This window comes from Nuphar pumila, chromosome 15, assembly GCF_984573655.1.
Source record: "Nuphar pumila chromosome 15, dmNupPumi1.hap1.1, whole genome shotgun sequence".
Classification (NCBI taxonomy): Eukaryota; Viridiplantae; Streptophyta; class Magnoliopsida; order Nymphaeales; family Nymphaeaceae; genus Nuphar; species Nuphar pumila.
The window spans coordinates 79,033,241-79,050,733 of NC_143263.1; the positions used below are offsets into that span (position 1 = coordinate 79,033,241).

The 17,493-nt window shown below is 35.5% G+C and overlaps 1 protein-coding gene across 3 annotated transcripts in view; it reads left to right on the forward strand.

The window, feature by feature from the left end:
• LOC149815707 (uncharacterized) overlaps positions 1-17,493 on the forward strand; it is a 28,035-nt gene that overhangs the window by 3,147 nt on the left and 7,395 nt on the right. Inside the window, exons 2-7 of one of the 3 annotated variants that reach the window (XM_089988255.1) lie at positions 3,658-3,948; positions 4,030-4,155; positions 10,151-10,231; positions 10,338-10,407; positions 11,265-11,351; positions 11,448-11,561. In XM_089988255.1, the coding sequence (XP_089844381.1) occupies positions 3,658-3,948; positions 4,030-4,155; positions 10,151-10,231; positions 10,338-10,407; positions 11,265-11,274 (578 nt within the window). In that variant the 3' untranslated portion in view covers positions 11,275-11,351; positions 11,448-11,561. The remainder of the gene's footprint in view (positions 1-3,657; positions 3,949-4,029; positions 4,156-10,150; positions 10,232-10,337; positions 10,408-11,264; positions 11,352-11,447; positions 11,562-17,493) is intronic. The other 2 variants (XM_089988256.1, XM_089988257.1) reach the window with 2 other exon arrangements.

Below are 17,493 nucleotides of genomic sequence, written 5' to 3' on the forward strand. Positions count from 1 at the left end.
CTAGAGTCATCAATAATGCCAATACTTTGAGAACCTGTAAATAGAGCAAAAGAGCAATCCAACTAGAAATAAATAAATAAATAAATAAATAAATAAATATATATATATATATATATATATATATATATATATAATGGAGAGAAGATGATCAAGCATGCAAAAAAATACAATAGAAAAAATATTTAATAAGACACTTTAAAATCATTTAAATTAAGAAGAATTAATCATTAATTTTTCAAATACAATAGCCATTGAGAGACTTACTTCAATAGATAATTTTAAGAAACCATAGTTCTTAATTCACAAGAGAACATAATTGCATATTATTAAAAAGAGAGATGTAAGCACAAAATATCGTAAAGATAAAATCATTAACCACTGTAATCATTCATGAAAATTATGCATTATTCAAAGTCAATACACACATATTGTTAGGAAAACCACGAGCAAGAAACAACCAAAAGGAAACAAAGAACAAAAACAATCTAACGAAACACAAGAAAAACACAGATTTACGTGGAAAAACCTCTCCTCAAATCCGAGAGAGAGTAAAAAACCACGGCCGCCCAGAGAGAAATCTTATTACTCTTATCAAACAACTACAAGCTCTGGAAAGAAAAGCGAGAATATAAACAAGGCAAGGGCGACAACCCTAACCCTAACCAAATCGGGTTGGATCCACTGAAAACCGGGTCCCAAACATAAGCCCCAGAAAAAATTCTTCTGGGGGGGCGCTGCCCCCCTATAACCCCCCGCCAGGGGGAGCCCCCGGACCCCCCTTCCTGCAGGGGCAAAAACAGTGAATCAGGCTCCACAACTCATCACATATATCTATCACAAAAAACACATTAAGTATGATTTTTTCAAACAACATGAATACCATGAAGAAATAACTCACAAAAGAGTTTAAATCACAAAATTCCCCAAGGGAGAGTAAAGTACTTATAGATAGATTTTATTTCAATAACAAATCATTTTTACACAACAGAAGATATAAATAAATATAGATCAATTAGAAGATTAACCACACAACTAATGCATATATGAATGAACCATGCAATAGTTTAGAAAAAGTCACTTATGGACCAATTTTTAAGATATAACAATGAAAATCTTTCAAGAAATATGAAGAGATTTAAAATCCCACAAATATCAATAAATGCTTAGGCCAAAAAAACTCAAAATGGAGATACACGCTAACAACTCTCAAAGCGAGTCACATGCAAAATATAGATCTTTTATTAACACATGCTTTAGAAAAGCATTAATTAAATTTATGCAAAACATGTATTCAACATATCCTTGATCACAATTAAAACATATTCAATGCAAAATGCATGGAAATATTTCAATAACCATTTTTCATATAAGAGCAAATGAGTAGTAAAATTTAGAAATCCTACATAACATAATGAATGATATTTGCAAATCTCAACAATAGTTTAACTACCACAAGCAATCACCTCACAAGACCTCTAAACCTCAAAATTCAAGTGTATCGACGACTAGAACAAGAACATAACCAATGGGTGCACATAACTCAGCACATTGAAAACAACATTTTTTGACTACATATAATGACACTCAAAACAAGTGTATCAGCGACTAAAACAAGAACATAATCACAATGTCACTAATGGGCTAAACAAATACACAAAAAGTGTGAATAAACATCTCTTGCCTACATATAAAGACACTCAAAATAAGTGTATCAACGACTAGAACAAGAGCATAATCATAATGCTGTTAATGGGTTAAACAAACACACAAAAGTGTGAATAAACATCTTTTATCTACATATAATGACATTCAAAATAAGTGTATTAGCGACTAAAAAAGAGCATAATCATAATGTCACTAATGGGCTAAACAAACACACAAAAGTATAAATATATATCTCTTGTCTACATAAAATGACACTTAGATAAGAGGCATAATAAGAGAGAACATACAAGGTAAGAGAGCTTGTAATGAAGCAAACTAATGTCACCAAGAAGAATAAGGATATCAATTTTAACAATCTTTCAAAACATCATGGTTTCAAAAATAGATAGCCATCACATATAACATTATTATAGCATCCAACATAATAATAATGACCAAATAAATAAATGAGTGATACAACACACTTATGGAACCAGAGATCAAACAACCGTTAGAACCGAACTATAAGCCAACAATCTAAACTATCAAAAAACGAGGTGCACACAACCCACCCCAACAAATATCTCTGGTTCAAACAAAACCAATCATGGATCCAAAAGCCAATAAACTATCAATTAGATCTAAGACATGTGTCAACACTGCGTTCATAACTTTGATAATTACCAATTGATAAGATGTTTTGAGGTGCACACATAACTCACCTTAACGGCTGACTTTGTTCCAACAGCAACAAGGCAAAAAATAAATGATACATCATATAAAATTTTGTGATGGACAACCAAATGTCATAACATGGCAACAAAGAACTCATGAAAATAAATTTCAAATAATGTGAGTTTGAATAATAAATGACTTGAAAAATATTATTTCAAATCAGTTTCAATAAAGATTTTAGGATATGATATAATCACATGCAAACAAGGTGTCAATTGGCAATATATCATAAATCTTGTGCAAGAAAAAATAACAAGATTATATAAAAAACAATAGGGAATGATCAAGGAGCTAGCTTACCTTAGATCATAAATCCACTAAGGGACCAAAGTAGCGGAAGCACAAACACAAAGATTCCAAGCACCACCAATCACTAAGAGGTACGGGAGCTTAATACATAAAGATGTGGTAGCTTTTTATAAGAAAAAGGCCTAACAAAGAGGCATATACATATATATGGACTCATTAAGAGCACAACATGGATGTTAACAAAGAGATCATATAAAATATGTAAAAGAATGCATTCAAGTACATGATAATAAAGCATGCTCATGACATCCAAAATAAATTGGTATAACAATCACAAAGGCTACTCATGTCATATACCCAAGAATATAACACAAGAGCTAATATTTCATCAATTATAAGAATCACTCCTTAATCTCATAAAGTTAAACCATCAAAAGCCTAAAAACTACCCATCACTCTCTCTCAACCCTTGCACACACCCACATATTTATAGAGAAGAGAGGAGAGAAGAGGGAAAAAGTAAGATCCCTTCTAGCCGTTGGAGAGGATCCAACGGCTAGAAAAGGTCAACCTAAGTTGACTAATATATATGTAATATATATAATTAATGCATAAAAAATGATACATTATCTTAACAACGTGAACATTGTTGTGTTTTCTTCATGATTAACACAATGTTCTATATCTTCAAGCAAATTTCCTTTTTATTTTTTTTGTTTCTTTTTTTATTTTAAAAATTACCTGATTTTTTTAATATTCACAGTAGATAAAAATTTAAAATCTCACAAGGTTTTCCTTGCCCAAAAATTTCCAAAATGAGACTCGTTTGTGGCTATGAATGGAACATATTTGAACTTTGGAGATCTGGGGAAAAAGGGAAGGAAGTCTCCTTTACCATGTGCTGTAATATGGATAATCTGTATCTTTGTATGTCGGAGGCCTTTTGATCTTTAATCATGTACAGAGTGTTCAACTGTAACTTGTCGGTTGATGTTTTTTCTTTGTCCCTTTTTTCCTGTTTTATTGCAGTTAAGTTTCGGACAATCAAGTTGAGGCAGGACTCAGGTGAGCTTGGCTCATCTTTTGCAGCTTTTAGAAGCTCGAAGTTCTTAAATTGTAAAGCAGTTTTAATCCATTCTCTGCCCCAGAGGAGGATTTTGGTTTTGGATTCAGTTGGCAGAATGCATCTGTTGTACCTGCCTCGTACTGCTCATTGCTTGTTCACTGATCAAGCTTCCACTGCTTCCAGAAACATAGCTACAAGACCTTTAGATTGTCCTATCAAAGTTCAGATACTAGCAGTTCTTCCCTATGCATCAAGTGGGTCACCTTTCTTATATTTTTCTATTTTTTATGATAAATTTTATGGATTTTTATATTTAAATTTCATTTATGTTTCAGGGTCACCAACAATTTGGGTATCGGATGGATGTCATTCAGTGCATCTAATGAACTTACCTGACGTAAATGCTTCTGCTGATGAGATTGAGAATGAAGCAAGCAAAGAGAAATTTTTATGTTTCTCAGGTTTCAATCAAACTTACCCTAGATTTATGCAAGTTTTTGGTATCATAATTAGTCAGATGTCACTGCTTTTCATCTGAAAGATGAAATGAAATGGGGATCTTCGAAACACGAGCTTTGATTAACAAGAGCAAGTGTCAAGAATGACACTAAAGCATAACCCTTAAAAAGGGTATAACTGGAAACAAAATAAAAATAAAAATGTATTCTTTATTGATATGAAAAACCAATTGCTTAAGAAGCATTGGAGTGAAATACAAGAGGGGCTGCACCCCTTTATATACACAGCTGAAAGAGGACTCAATAGAGCTGTTGGGCACAGTCCAACAGCTCTATTTAGAGCTGTTGGAATGTGTCAGTCCAACAGCTCTATTAAGAGCTGTTGGACTGTGTCAGTCCAACAGCTCTATTGCTAGTCAAGTCTGGACAGGACTTGACTAGCAACAGTCATTCTAGTTCAAACTGAACTAGATGACATAAAGACAAAAAATAAAAATAAAGGAAAAAAAATACAGAAAAGAAAGAAATTAAAAATGTATTTATATATATATATATAATAATATAATATTATTATATATACATATATGTACAGTTTTACATTTTAACACTCCCCCTCAAACTTACGGTACAATGAGCGAAAGTTTGTCTAAGAGAAAGTGAAATCGGGGGGCAGCGAGAGGCTTTGTAAAGAGGTCTGCTAACTGATATTCTGAAGTGACATATGGCAGATCAATTATCCCGTGTAGATATTCCTCTCTGACGTAGTGACAATCCATTTCGATGTGTTTGGTGCGTTCGTGGAATGTTCTGTTACTGGCAATGTAGATCGCACTTTTGTTGTCACAACACATTTGTGAAGCCTTTGTTGCTTCAACTCCCATGTCAGCAAGCAGTCGTCGGAGCCAAACTACTTCCATGGTCGTGGTTGCCATGGCTCTGTATTCAGCTTCGGTGGATGAGAGAGATACCTTATGCTGCTTTTTACACCTCCACGAGATTAATGATTCCCCTAAAAAGACACAAAAGCCAGTGGTTGAGTGTCTGTTATTGGGATCACCTCCCCAATCAGCATCAGTATATGCAATTAAATCAAGAGAAGAGGAGGAAGATAAGAAAAGTCCTCGTGAAAGAGAGGACTTGATGTATCTGATAATACGCATGACTGCTCCCATATGAACAGAAGTAGGAGCATGTTGAAATTGACTTGCTGTATGAACAGCATGTGCTATATCTGGTCTGGTAATGGATAGATAGGAAAGTGCCCCGACAAGCTGTCTGTAAGGAGTAGGGTCTGCAAGAAGTTCTCCATCATCAATCTTCATTTTAACATTAACAACTTCTGGAGTGTCAACTTTCTTATCATCAGTAATACCAGACCTGAAAACAATATCAAAAGCAAATTTAGTCTGAGATAATAAATATCCTCTAGGAGAATAAGCAACTTCAATGCCTAAAAAATATCTCAACAAGCCCAAATCAGTCATTTCAAAATGAGATTTAAGAAGTGTTTTGATTGTTTCAACTCCCTGTTTATCGCTTCCGGTGATGATCATATCATCCACATAGAGAAGAAGCACAATGATCCCTGCATCAGAATTCTTAATAAACAAAGCAGTGTCAGTTAAACAGAATTGAAAACCAATATCAATCATAACACGACTAAACCTATCATACCAAGCTTTTGGTGCTTGTTTAAGTCCATAAAGAGCTTTTTCTAAGCGAAGGACTTTACCCTTAGGAATACTTAGACCAGGAGGGGGTTCCATATATACTTCTTCAACTAGCTTTCCATTTAAAAAAGCATTTTTGACATCCATTTGAAAAATAGACCATTTTTTGATAGAAGCTAAGGCAATTAAGGTTCGGACAGTAGTCATATGAGCCACCGGAGCAAAGGTTTCTTCATAATCAATCCCATATTCTTGGGCATAACCTTTGGCTACTAAACGGGCTTTATATCTTTCAAGAGTACCATCACTCTTGGTTTTAATTTTATAAACCCATCGACATCCTATAGTTTTCTTCCCTGGAGGAAGATCTTGAATATTCCATGTAGAAGCCTTTTCAAGTGCATCTAATTCAACTTTCATGGCTTCTATCCATTTGATATCATTTTTTGCTTGAAAATATGTGGATGGTTCTTCATATGAGTGAATTAATGCAATAACTGCCCTATATGTGGGTGAGAAAGACTCGTATGATACAAACTTTTCTGGAGGCCTCGAGATTCGGGATGATTGTCTAGTTGGAATGTTAGAATATTTCTCAAGTGCACATGGAGTATTAGACTCTTGTCGCCTGGAATATTGAATACTAGTATCTCTATGAACTTCTTCATTTTCAACATTAAGATCAATAATTCTTGGATCATCATCAAAGTTACAATCAAGGTCATATTCATCAGATGTTGATGTTAGATCTAGCAAAAAGGAGTACTCAGTGACGTCTTTTAATTTTCTAAAATCAAAGAAGCTCTCCTTTTCAAGAAAGGAAACATTTCTAGACACATATAGTTTATTATTTTTGAAGTCAAAACATCTATAACCTTTCTGGTTTTCAGCATATCCTAAAAAGGCACAGAGAATCGCACTAGGGGAAAGTTTATCATTTTTGTCAGTAAATATGAAACATTTGCACCCAAATATTCTTAATCTAGAGTAGTCTGGAGAAATGTTCATAAGTTTTTCAATGGGAGTGATATTTTGTAACGAAGAAGATGGCATCCTATTAATGAGATAGGTGGCAGTTAAGGCAGCTTCTGCCCAAAAGTCTTTAGGGACTTGATTTGCTATTAATAAAGTTCTAGTGGTTTCTATAATATGGCGATGTTTTCGTTCTGCCAGTCCATTTTGTTGAGGTGTATAAGGACAAGATCTTTGATGTGTGATGCCATGCAATTTAAGATAATTTTGAAAATCTGTGGATAAAAACTCTCCCCCTGAATCTGTGCGAAAAATAGTAATATCATTTTGAAATTTGTTTTTAACCATATTATGAAAAGTTTGAAAGTATGAAAATACTTCAGACTTATGTTTGAGAAAGTACATCCACGTATGTCGGGAGAAATCATCGACAAAAATAACATAGTAAACAAATCCTCCTTTAGAAATTACTGGTGCAGGACCCCAAACATCCGAGTGTATTAATTCAAGTGGTCTTGAAGAGAAAAAGGTTCTGTTCTGAAATGGTAATCTTTTCATTTTGCCGAGAATACAATCTTTACAATCAAATGATTCAGAGTTACAAAATTTCCCTAGATTTGGAAAATGTTGGATTTTGGCTATATGTGGGTGACCAAGTCTCTTATGCCACAGTTCCAACTCTATTTTTTGAATATTATAACAAAAAGCTTTCTTCGGCATTTCCAAAAAATCCATGTAATAGAGTCCTCCTTCTCTATGACCTTCCCCAATCAGCTTGCCTGACTGGCGATCCTGTACCCAACAACCATGAGAAGAAAAAGAAATATTACACCCATAATCAGAAATTTGAGATACAGATAAAAGATTTAAATTTAATTTGGGAACATGTCTAATTTCTGGAATAAAAAAATTTTTTGTTTTATAAATTTTTTCAAAATCTCCTATTCCTTCTATTTCAAGAGAAGTCCCATCAGCAGTAAAGACCTTTGACACACTTGTTTTATTTTTAACACATTTGGATAGACTTTGATTATTTGGGGTCATATGAAAAGATGCACCAGAGTCAAGAAGCCAAGAAATTTTACCTAAATCAGAAAAAGATGAGGCTGCTGTGCCGGTTGAAGCTTCAGATGAGGAAGAGGCACCTTTGATGAGAGGCTGAAGGATCTCCATTAGTTGGGCCAGGGAAACTGGTGCATCCTGATCTTTAGGCTCCGATCCAGCAATTGCAGCTCTTTTTTCTCTCAGCTCCTTAAGTTTGGGACATTGTGGCCTGTAGTGTCCCGGTTCATGACAGTGATGACAAATAACTTTCTTCTTATCATAGTCACCATTTTGTCGGTTAAAGTGAGGAGGCCTATATGATCGAACATGATTCCCTGGTCTAGACACGGCTAAAACGGAATCATCTTCAATTTTTAAAGAACCTTTCCGGAGACGATTTTCTTCCATTGTTAACTCTTCAATAGTTTCAACAATAGAAGGAATTTTTCCCCGGTGAAGTAGGGCCGATTTAGTGGTTTCAAATTCCGGCCTTAATCCAGTGATAAACTGGTAAAAATGTTCAACATCGAGTTGTTTCTGACGAAGCTCGATGTCTTCGGCACAATGCCACTTTGGTTCTAAAAGGGAAAGTTCTTCCCAAAGTTCGGACAACCCATTGTAATATTCACGAATAGTTTTGTCTCCTTGTGTCATCATTCGAACTTTTTCTTGGAGGTTGCACACGTGTGCAATATCTTTAAGGGAATACATATTCTTAAGGTATTCCCATGCCTTATCGGCATGATCAAATTTGGCAAGACTTGAGCATTTTTTAATGTCAACGCTATTGATAAGCCATGACATTATCTTCGCATGAGATATTCTCCATTCTTTCCATTTCTTCTCGTATGAGGCAATAGCCTTGATTTTCTCTTCTTCCGATAGAGGGACGTCTTTATCTCCCTCCTTTTTAGTAAGAGATAGCTTAGGTTCCGAATCGGAACCATCCACAATCCCCCATAAGCCTTTTCCCCATATATGGTGCTTCATGATTGAAGCCCATGTTACATAGTTCGTATCGCTTAGTTTCATAGGCATGATGGTGACTTTATCATTGTCATTCATCGATTACAAGGAGAGAAAGAATAGGGATAGAGGAGAAACAAGAAGGAAAATGAGAAAGAAAGAAAAAAAAAAAACAATACAACAAGATGTGAAATCTTCTCCAATGAAGTGATAAAACACTTCTCTTCAAGTGGCGAACACTTTTGCAAACGGGCACGGAAACCGAGGCAGCTTTTCCTCAAGATTTAGTACTTCCGCGGCTCTGATACCATGAAATGAAATGGGGATCTTCGAAACACGAGCTTTGATTAACAAGAGCAAGTGTCAAGAATGACACTAAAGCATAACCCTTAAAAAGGGTATAACTGGAAACAAAATAAAAATAAAAATGTATTCTTTATTGATATGAAAAACCAATTGCTTAAGAAGCATTGGAGTGAAATACAAGAGGGGCTGCACCCCTTTATATACACAGCTGAAAGAGGACTCAATAGAGCTGTTGGGCACAGTCCAACAGCTCTATTTAGAGCTGTTGGAATGTGTCAGTCCAACAGCTCTATTAAGAGCTGTTGGACTGTGTCAGTCCAACAGCTCTATTGCTAGTCAAGTCTGGACAGGACTTGACTAGCAACAGTCATTCTAGTTCAAACTGAACTAGATGACATAAAGACAAAAAATAAAAATAAAGGAAAAAAAATACAGAAAAGAAAGAAATTAAAAATGTATTTATATATATATATAATAATATAATATTATTATATATACATATATGTACAGTTTTACATTTTAACAAAAGACAATCATCCATGTATTTCCTGGGTTGGGAAATGTTCCAGAGGCAGTTCTGTCCCTTTTCATCCATAATGATCCATGTCATATTCAAAGCATATTGCTGCTTATATGGCCTTTGTTCTCAAGTTTCAAAAGCAAATCATTTTCATGAGTATAATGCATAAGCAAGCATGCATTGCAGATAGAACAAATGTGGGTTTTATTGTCATCCAATGCACTTCATTGTTTAGTTTTTTGAAATGAGTGTGACTTAAAATAATCTTAAACTGCTCCACTTTCCATGCTTTTAATGGTTAACTGCGTAAACGAGCCTTAGTTTTTGTTGTTGTATGCCTATATTGCTATGAAGCCAGAGATCTGCTCCACTACCATTTCCTTGCAGAAATATGATTGGATCAGAAACATTAGGCTTCATAGTTGCTACCTACTTTTCTTGTTTCTTCACTAGGGGAAACCTCCATGAGAAAGTCCTAATATGCTTTTTTCCTTTTTTCATATTTTTGTTTTTGTGCCAGTATGTCAATCGATATTCACAAGTCAAAAGGTCCATGAGATTATTCCACTTACTGAAAATTCAGCATTGATTCTTGGTCAAGGTTTGTATTGCACTTTTGGCAGAATAGACAATTGTTATCTTTGAGGAATAATCTTTTCAGGAGTATGTATCTCGTTTTTTGATATTCTAATGTCAATTGTTTGAAGTCTGCAGAGCATATTTTTGCATATTCTGTTCCCTAGAGCCGATACATTTTACTTTGTCTATGGTGGTAAGGTAAACTACTAAGTCTATGTTGAACTCAGAAGTTATTTTACTTCTGGTGGTTATTAAAGCAACTTGGTTTACTTCTTTAAGCATTTTTTTTATCATGATGAACAACTATTGGAAACTTCTTCGTGCTGTAAACTTGATGATTGCATGAACTGCCATGTGTTTCCCTTAGAGATGTTACAAGTTTGTATCAACATAATCTAGGAGATTCTTTATTGTGTATTGATTGAGCTAGAAAATTTGTCTGTGTGCAAGAGATTTAAAACTTAGTTGGATCCATATTTCATGTGCGGCAAAATATTTGTTGACATTCCATTTTCTGTAAGGAATTATCACACATCCTTGGATGTCATACTCCATTTTCTGTAATGAACTACCAAACCTTGGATGTCATATTGAGACTCCGTCACTTTAAGAGGAGGCAAGGGAGCAGGGGAGAGAGGGTGTGCATGTGTTGTCTTTGTGGTGTGCGCGTGTACTGTGTGCTTGTGTGAATATGTTTATAGGTAGGTAGGTAGGCACATAGAAATATCCTATGTATCAATGATGTTAGTCTTAAGAAAGCTTCTTGAAATTGGCTAGTAGAGTTGGCTATATATTTTATTCAAGATTTTGTTCATTTGTTGAGGCAATGATCTTTGGCTGATAAACTTTTTCAGATGGTCTTCAAGAAATGTGGCATTATTGATTTGCTTGTGTTGTTTAGGGGGTTTAAAATTGGCACTAACGACCACGAATCCATCATAATGAGAAGCAAGCATGTCAATTTACTTCAAACTCATGCTTTTTAACTTTAAAACCAATCTGAACCTTATGTGAGGTTTGATGCTGATATTGTTGATTCCCTTTTTTCTCTGCAGATTTACATGAGTGGGCCATTACACAAGACTGTAATTAGGTTTCTAGCCAATCAGTTGGCTTTGGCACTTCAGATTAGTTGAGGCAGGGTGGGTGTTTCTCATTGTTTTCCTTTCATGGTTTAATGACCTAAAGTAGTTGGGAAAATTTTATGTACTAAATAATTCATCTTGACTGTTTTGCAGCTTCATTATTTGTTCAATGTCCTATGTCTGTCAACCTGTCATTGAAGTTCTATACTGCATGTCTTCAATTTCTTGCATCTCTTGTCCTAAACAAGAATGCTGGAGAGCGAAAAGGTACATACTTATGGTGTGTGTTTTTTTGCAAAAATTGAGTTTTTTCATTTTTAACATCAATTATAGGTCAGTTTGAAGATCCTGTTATTTCTTTATTTTTTTGATGATTCATTGATTACGAGGGTTTGAGATGACTAATGCTATGAACTGTCACACTTAATTGTATGGATTTCTTTTTCTCGGGTTTTGTTTTCTCTATCACAAACTTATCCATTTTTAACTTTTCAAAAATGGCACAAGGCAATACCAAGTTCCATTCATTAAGAGTTAGGATTTTTCTAGACATATATGATGGTTTTAGAGGGGTGAGGAGGAGGAGGTGGATGGAACTGTTTTTAAATGGCACAAAATCCGAGACAAAACAAGGATTTTAAAATAAAAATTATTTTATTGACCAAAGCCAAATTCATTTGCAAAATGTATTTGGCTAACGACAAAAAACAACAAAAACAATGCATAGTCAAAAGCAACAACAAGAAATAAAAATAAATAGTTTTATTAATCTTGAAAATAATCGCAATATCTACAAATCAATCCTCACTACAAACATTCACTCACACACATTCATCACTCTCTCACTCACTCAATGAGGCATATGCCTCATATATAAAGACCACACAATAGTAGCCATTAGGATAACCTAATGGCTAGTTTGATTAGTTGTTTAGACTTTAGACTAGCCTAATGTCTAGTAGAAGCCAACAGCTAGTTGAACTAGCTAAGAAAACAAAAAATAAAAAACATAAAATAGAAAAATTATATAAACCTAATTTACTTAAATTTTCGCAATATGCATACTTTTCTAATAAAGTATATAAACCTAATTTACTAAGTATATTTATCCTAACCTAATAGGTATACAATACATTAAGTGTACACGGTGGTATACCTTTAGTATACCTTGAATACATGGAGAAACACAAGAAAAAATACATACAAGTATACTTAGGTATATACAACAAAATATAGTTGGAGATGTAAATGGGTTGGATTCAGTTCGGGTTCAGGTCATACCAAATCAGACTAATTGGATTTTGTTAGTCAGATTTGGGTTCGGACATGGAGTCGGATGTAAAATTATTCAAATTGAAACCGAATCCGGATATTTAAATAAGATCTGAATCCGGCCGACATCCACTCAAACAATTGGATTTGGTCAACGGTTTATCAAAAAAATTAAACTCATGCATGCTTCTTTAATGGCTTTTTAGCTACATTTGTTGCAACTGAACATCACATACACATGGCAAGAGTCAGGACTCACTTAATGTTTTCTATGCGAGCATTTACTGCTTTTTGAAGGGCATTAGACATGTTAGCAACCTTTGAAAAACTGGTTGGATTTCATTATCACCTTTTCTGAAAGATATTCAATGCATTCTACGCTTTCCAAGGTATACTTTTGAAACGTTAAAGATCTGATCGGATTTATATATAAAAAACTTGGCTAGAGTTTGAATCAGATCAAACTTTGTTATGTCATACTGAATCTAACCTGAAAATGTAATTGAATGTCTTGTTTTCTATCAAACCTGATTAAACAGATTCGGGGCCAGTCAGATATCCGACCCAAACCCAAACCGTTGACATCCCTAAATACAACACCATAAATTGATACATATATCTTAACAACGTGAAAGGTATACCTTTAGTATACCTTGAATACAAGAAAAAATACATACAAGTATATTTTAGTATGCTTAGGTATATACAACAAAAACACAATATAATAAATTGATACATATATCTTTACAGGAGGATGTAGTGTGAGGGTAAGGAAGGGCGGAGGGAGATGAACAGCAATAGGGAGAGTAGATATCAACTTCCATTGCCAGCCAAATACCAAGTTTTAGAAGCTAGACTTCAGCTGGGAGAATCAGATGTTAGGTTGAATCTGCCCTGATACCGATGTGCACAGTTCCGGTGGACACTGATTCACCCATGGGCTTGATCGGACAGATAATGAAGGCAAAACAACCTTGCAAAATCTGGTTTTATTGTGTATGAGTACAGGTTGTAGGTCACATAGACAAGAAGAGAAACTTGGGTCTGTTGCATTTCTGCTGTAACGTGCAGGTTATCCATTACCCCTGGATGGGGTAAGAATGAAGAAAAGGAAGCATGATGTTCATATGGGTGTTTTGCGGGGCTTCTGTGGCTGTTGGCATATGGGCATAAATGTATTACTTATCTAAATTTGGAGTGCAAGGAAAAACTTTTGGTCTCTGAGGATGATATAAATTACAACAGTTTAATAATAAAAGCTTATACTTTTGAAACAAATTTTCTCCAAGTATGCCTGAAATATAGGTGCAATTTGTAAATTTTTCACACGAATAGATATTTAATGTGACACCTTATGTTATTGTGAGTTTTATATTCTATAAAATATGGTTATCAAGTTTGATGTAGCGGTAGCTTGGCATAAAACAGGTTTTCTTTAAACAAAAATTCATTCTGTTTATAATTTCATTTAGTTTTACCTTTGGATCAACAGTGCTTATTTTATATTTTTAATATGATTTTTGTCTAATATGATGCACATTTGCATATATTTAAATTGTGAATTCCCTATCTTTTTTTATTCGCTAATTTCCTCGAAGAACATGAAAAGGGGCCATATCTTGGTTTAGCATCAACTATTGATTGACAGAGAGAATTTGTAAGGAGTTAATTCAACATTCATCAAATGATATTGAGCATGTTTTCCATTTCTTGGGAAACAAGTGGGATATTTTGTGACATTTTGCTTTTCTTCATGTGGCAATTCCACCAAGAAATGGGAAACATGTGTTAAAATGGTGTATATATATTATTTATAATATAAATAATAAAAAATGTGTCTAATTTACTTTTTGAGTCAGGGGTATTTTGGTCATTTCCTCTTGTAATAAAATATCCACTAGGGACAGTGTGTAACCCTTTTATTTTTCTTTTTGTCCTTGACCAAATGACCAAGGGCTCTTTGGTCATTAGCCAAAGAGCTGTTGAGAGGTTGCCCAATGGTCTCCCCTTTGAATGGGGCTTTGTGTATAAATAGTGGTAAACCCCTTTTGTTTTCTTCAATGCTTGTGTTAATCATTTAATCAAGACTTGTGCATGTTCCCTTGTGTGATTATGATCTTGTAAGCCTTTAGTGGCTAGTGTTTTTCGTGCTTCCACATATTTCATTACATGGTATCAGAGCTATAAGTGCTCTTAGACTTTTGGAAGGTTGCCATCAAGTGATCGTACTCGTGACAAGGTCTCCTAAGGGATCATGCTCTCCTCTTTTCTTTTCTACTCTCTTACTCCCTTGCTCACGCAATAGAGACCAAAATTGACATTTCCTCAAGCTCAACGGAAAAACTACATGATGTGGGCTTCTGCCATGGAAAACAATCACAAAGGAAAAAGCTTTGGGTGTATGTGATGGGCACTATCCTCGAACCCCAACTCAAGCTCACAAAACTAGAAGGGGTCAAGAGAAGGCCTTGGAAGTAGGGGTGGCAAAACCTGACACGACCCGCCAACCCGACTCTTAGGATGGGCTCGGGTTGGGCAAAAACGAACCCGTTTAATAAACGGGTCGACCCGCCTAACCCGTTTATTAAACGGGTCGGGTTCGTGTTAGGGGTATGCCAACCCGCCAACCCGGCTGACCCATTTAATAAATGGGTTAGGCGGGCGGGTCAACCCGACCCGCTCGCCAACCCGACCCGCTAACTTGCCAACCCGTTTACCCTACCCAACCAGTTTATTAAGCGGGTTGGCGGGTCGTGTCGGGTTACCCGCTTAATAAACGGGCCGGGTTCGTGTTTGCCACAGCTGACCCGTTTAATAAACGGTTCGGGTTCGGGTTGAGGTATGCTGACCCGCCAACCCGACCCGCCAACCCGACCCGATTGCCACCCTTACTTGGAAGGAGATGCTTGTACCAAAGCTATTGAGGATTATCGTAAGCAAGTGGAAGATTGGGAGAGCAACGATGTGAAAATTCTTGTATGGTTCATGAATAATGCCGAGCTTAAGGTATGTGCAAATATTGCTAAATTTTGAAAAGCCAATGAACCTTGGTTTTTCATGAAGGGTATGCATGCCCAAAAGGATCTTGTAAGAACATATATTTTGCAAGAAAAAGTTAGAACCACCAAACAAGGAAAAATAAGTATCCAAGACTTTTATAGTGCTTTGAATCCCCTAGGATGAACTAGCACTTTTGGAGCTTAAGTGGGCTTCTATTGAAGACGTGAAACTTAGGCATAAACAAATGGAACAAGCGAGATTTTTTCAATTCTTGTATGGGCTCCGTCCCGAATTTGAGCAAGTTAGATCTTCTCTCCTACATAGATCTACTCTTCTTCCTCTTGAAGATGCTATTGCCGAAATTGTTAAAGAAGAAACTCATCTTAGTACGAGTAAAAGTTGTGATGAAGTATTGGCGGTATCTAAACTCAGCAACCATGTTAAGACCTATAAGATTCCATACTTTGGGAGGCAAAATAATTATAGTAATAATAATGACTATAGTGGTGGAAGAAAATTGATTATTTGTCATCATTATAATGAGGTGGGTCACATTAAACCCACTTGCCCTAACTTGAATGTAACATTCAAGTATAAGGTTGTTTTCGTTGAAGAATCTACTCCTAAGAAGGAAGAAGGAAAAAGTGGAGCGGATCTTAAAGACACACTTGGCCAAATATCCATGACCCTTCAACAAATTCTTAAAGCAACTTCTCCTACATTAGGTGCTGTCATCGCCTCCTCATCTTTATCCAGTAATTATTCTTGGGATCTTCCTAGCCCGAATTGCACTGTCGAGACACTCGAATATTCAATAAAGATCAAAGGTGTATAAGTATCCGTTCTAAAACAATAATTGAAATAAATAATAAATCTAATTAAATGATATAAAGAATTACCTTTTTCGGACTCAAGGTTCGTTTAGCTTTTAGGCTTCTTTTTAGTCTGACACCTCCGCGTAGGTACGATGGTTGTTGAAATGACATTTGTAGCATCTCTACATAGGTATGACAACTTGAGGGAGAGGGGTATGGCAAGGGTAGGCCTCATTCTCTTTAGGGCCAGTGCTCGGATATAGAAATTTCATATGATCAGGCCCTAGGGGCGGACCCCTATTTATAGGTTTTTGAGTGGGATATGAATCACCAATTTTTTTGGATTCCGATCCAGTTTAAATGGATCCGAGTATATCCCAAATAGGGATAAAGCTCAATCCAGAAGAGTCCTTGTCTCCTGAAAAATGCGCAGGAGGAGAGCAGGATCATATACATATAAGCCATTTGGCTTATCCCCAATAGCAGGTCGTGGGACAACTAAATGATTTAGTTGTCCGAAGACAGAACGACCAAACCGAGAGCAGTCCTTAGATTCGGGAGCATTTTTCTATATGACTCCTCATGAGAATGCCTTATCCAATATATGCACCAACTCAAACTTGTCTTGTGTTTCTACGGCCGATGAAACCATTTTGAAAATTAAGAGTATAGGAACATTAGATTTTAAAGATTTTAAAAAAAAAATTGTCTCAAAAGTTAGAGTTGTTCCAAAACTAAATTTAAATATTTTTTCGGTTTCTCAAATTTGGCGACCATGTATGTGAAATATCTTTTTTATCTAAAGGTTGCTTGGTGCAAGATCTTCGGTCCGGAAAACAGATTGGGCAAGGCAACAAGAAGGAAGATCTTTACTTTATGGACTCATTGCCTCTTCCTTTAAAATCATTTTGTACCTACGTCTAAGATAAGGGTATTGAAACTTGGATAAAAGACTTGGACATTCAAGCTTCCTTTTGGAGGAAAATTTGGTAATGAAAAAGATATGACTTGCAAAGATTGTATTCTTGGAAAATTTAATCTATCCCATTTTCAAAGAGAACCTTTATTTTAACAAGACCTTTTGAATTTGTGCACTTGAATGTATGGGGTCC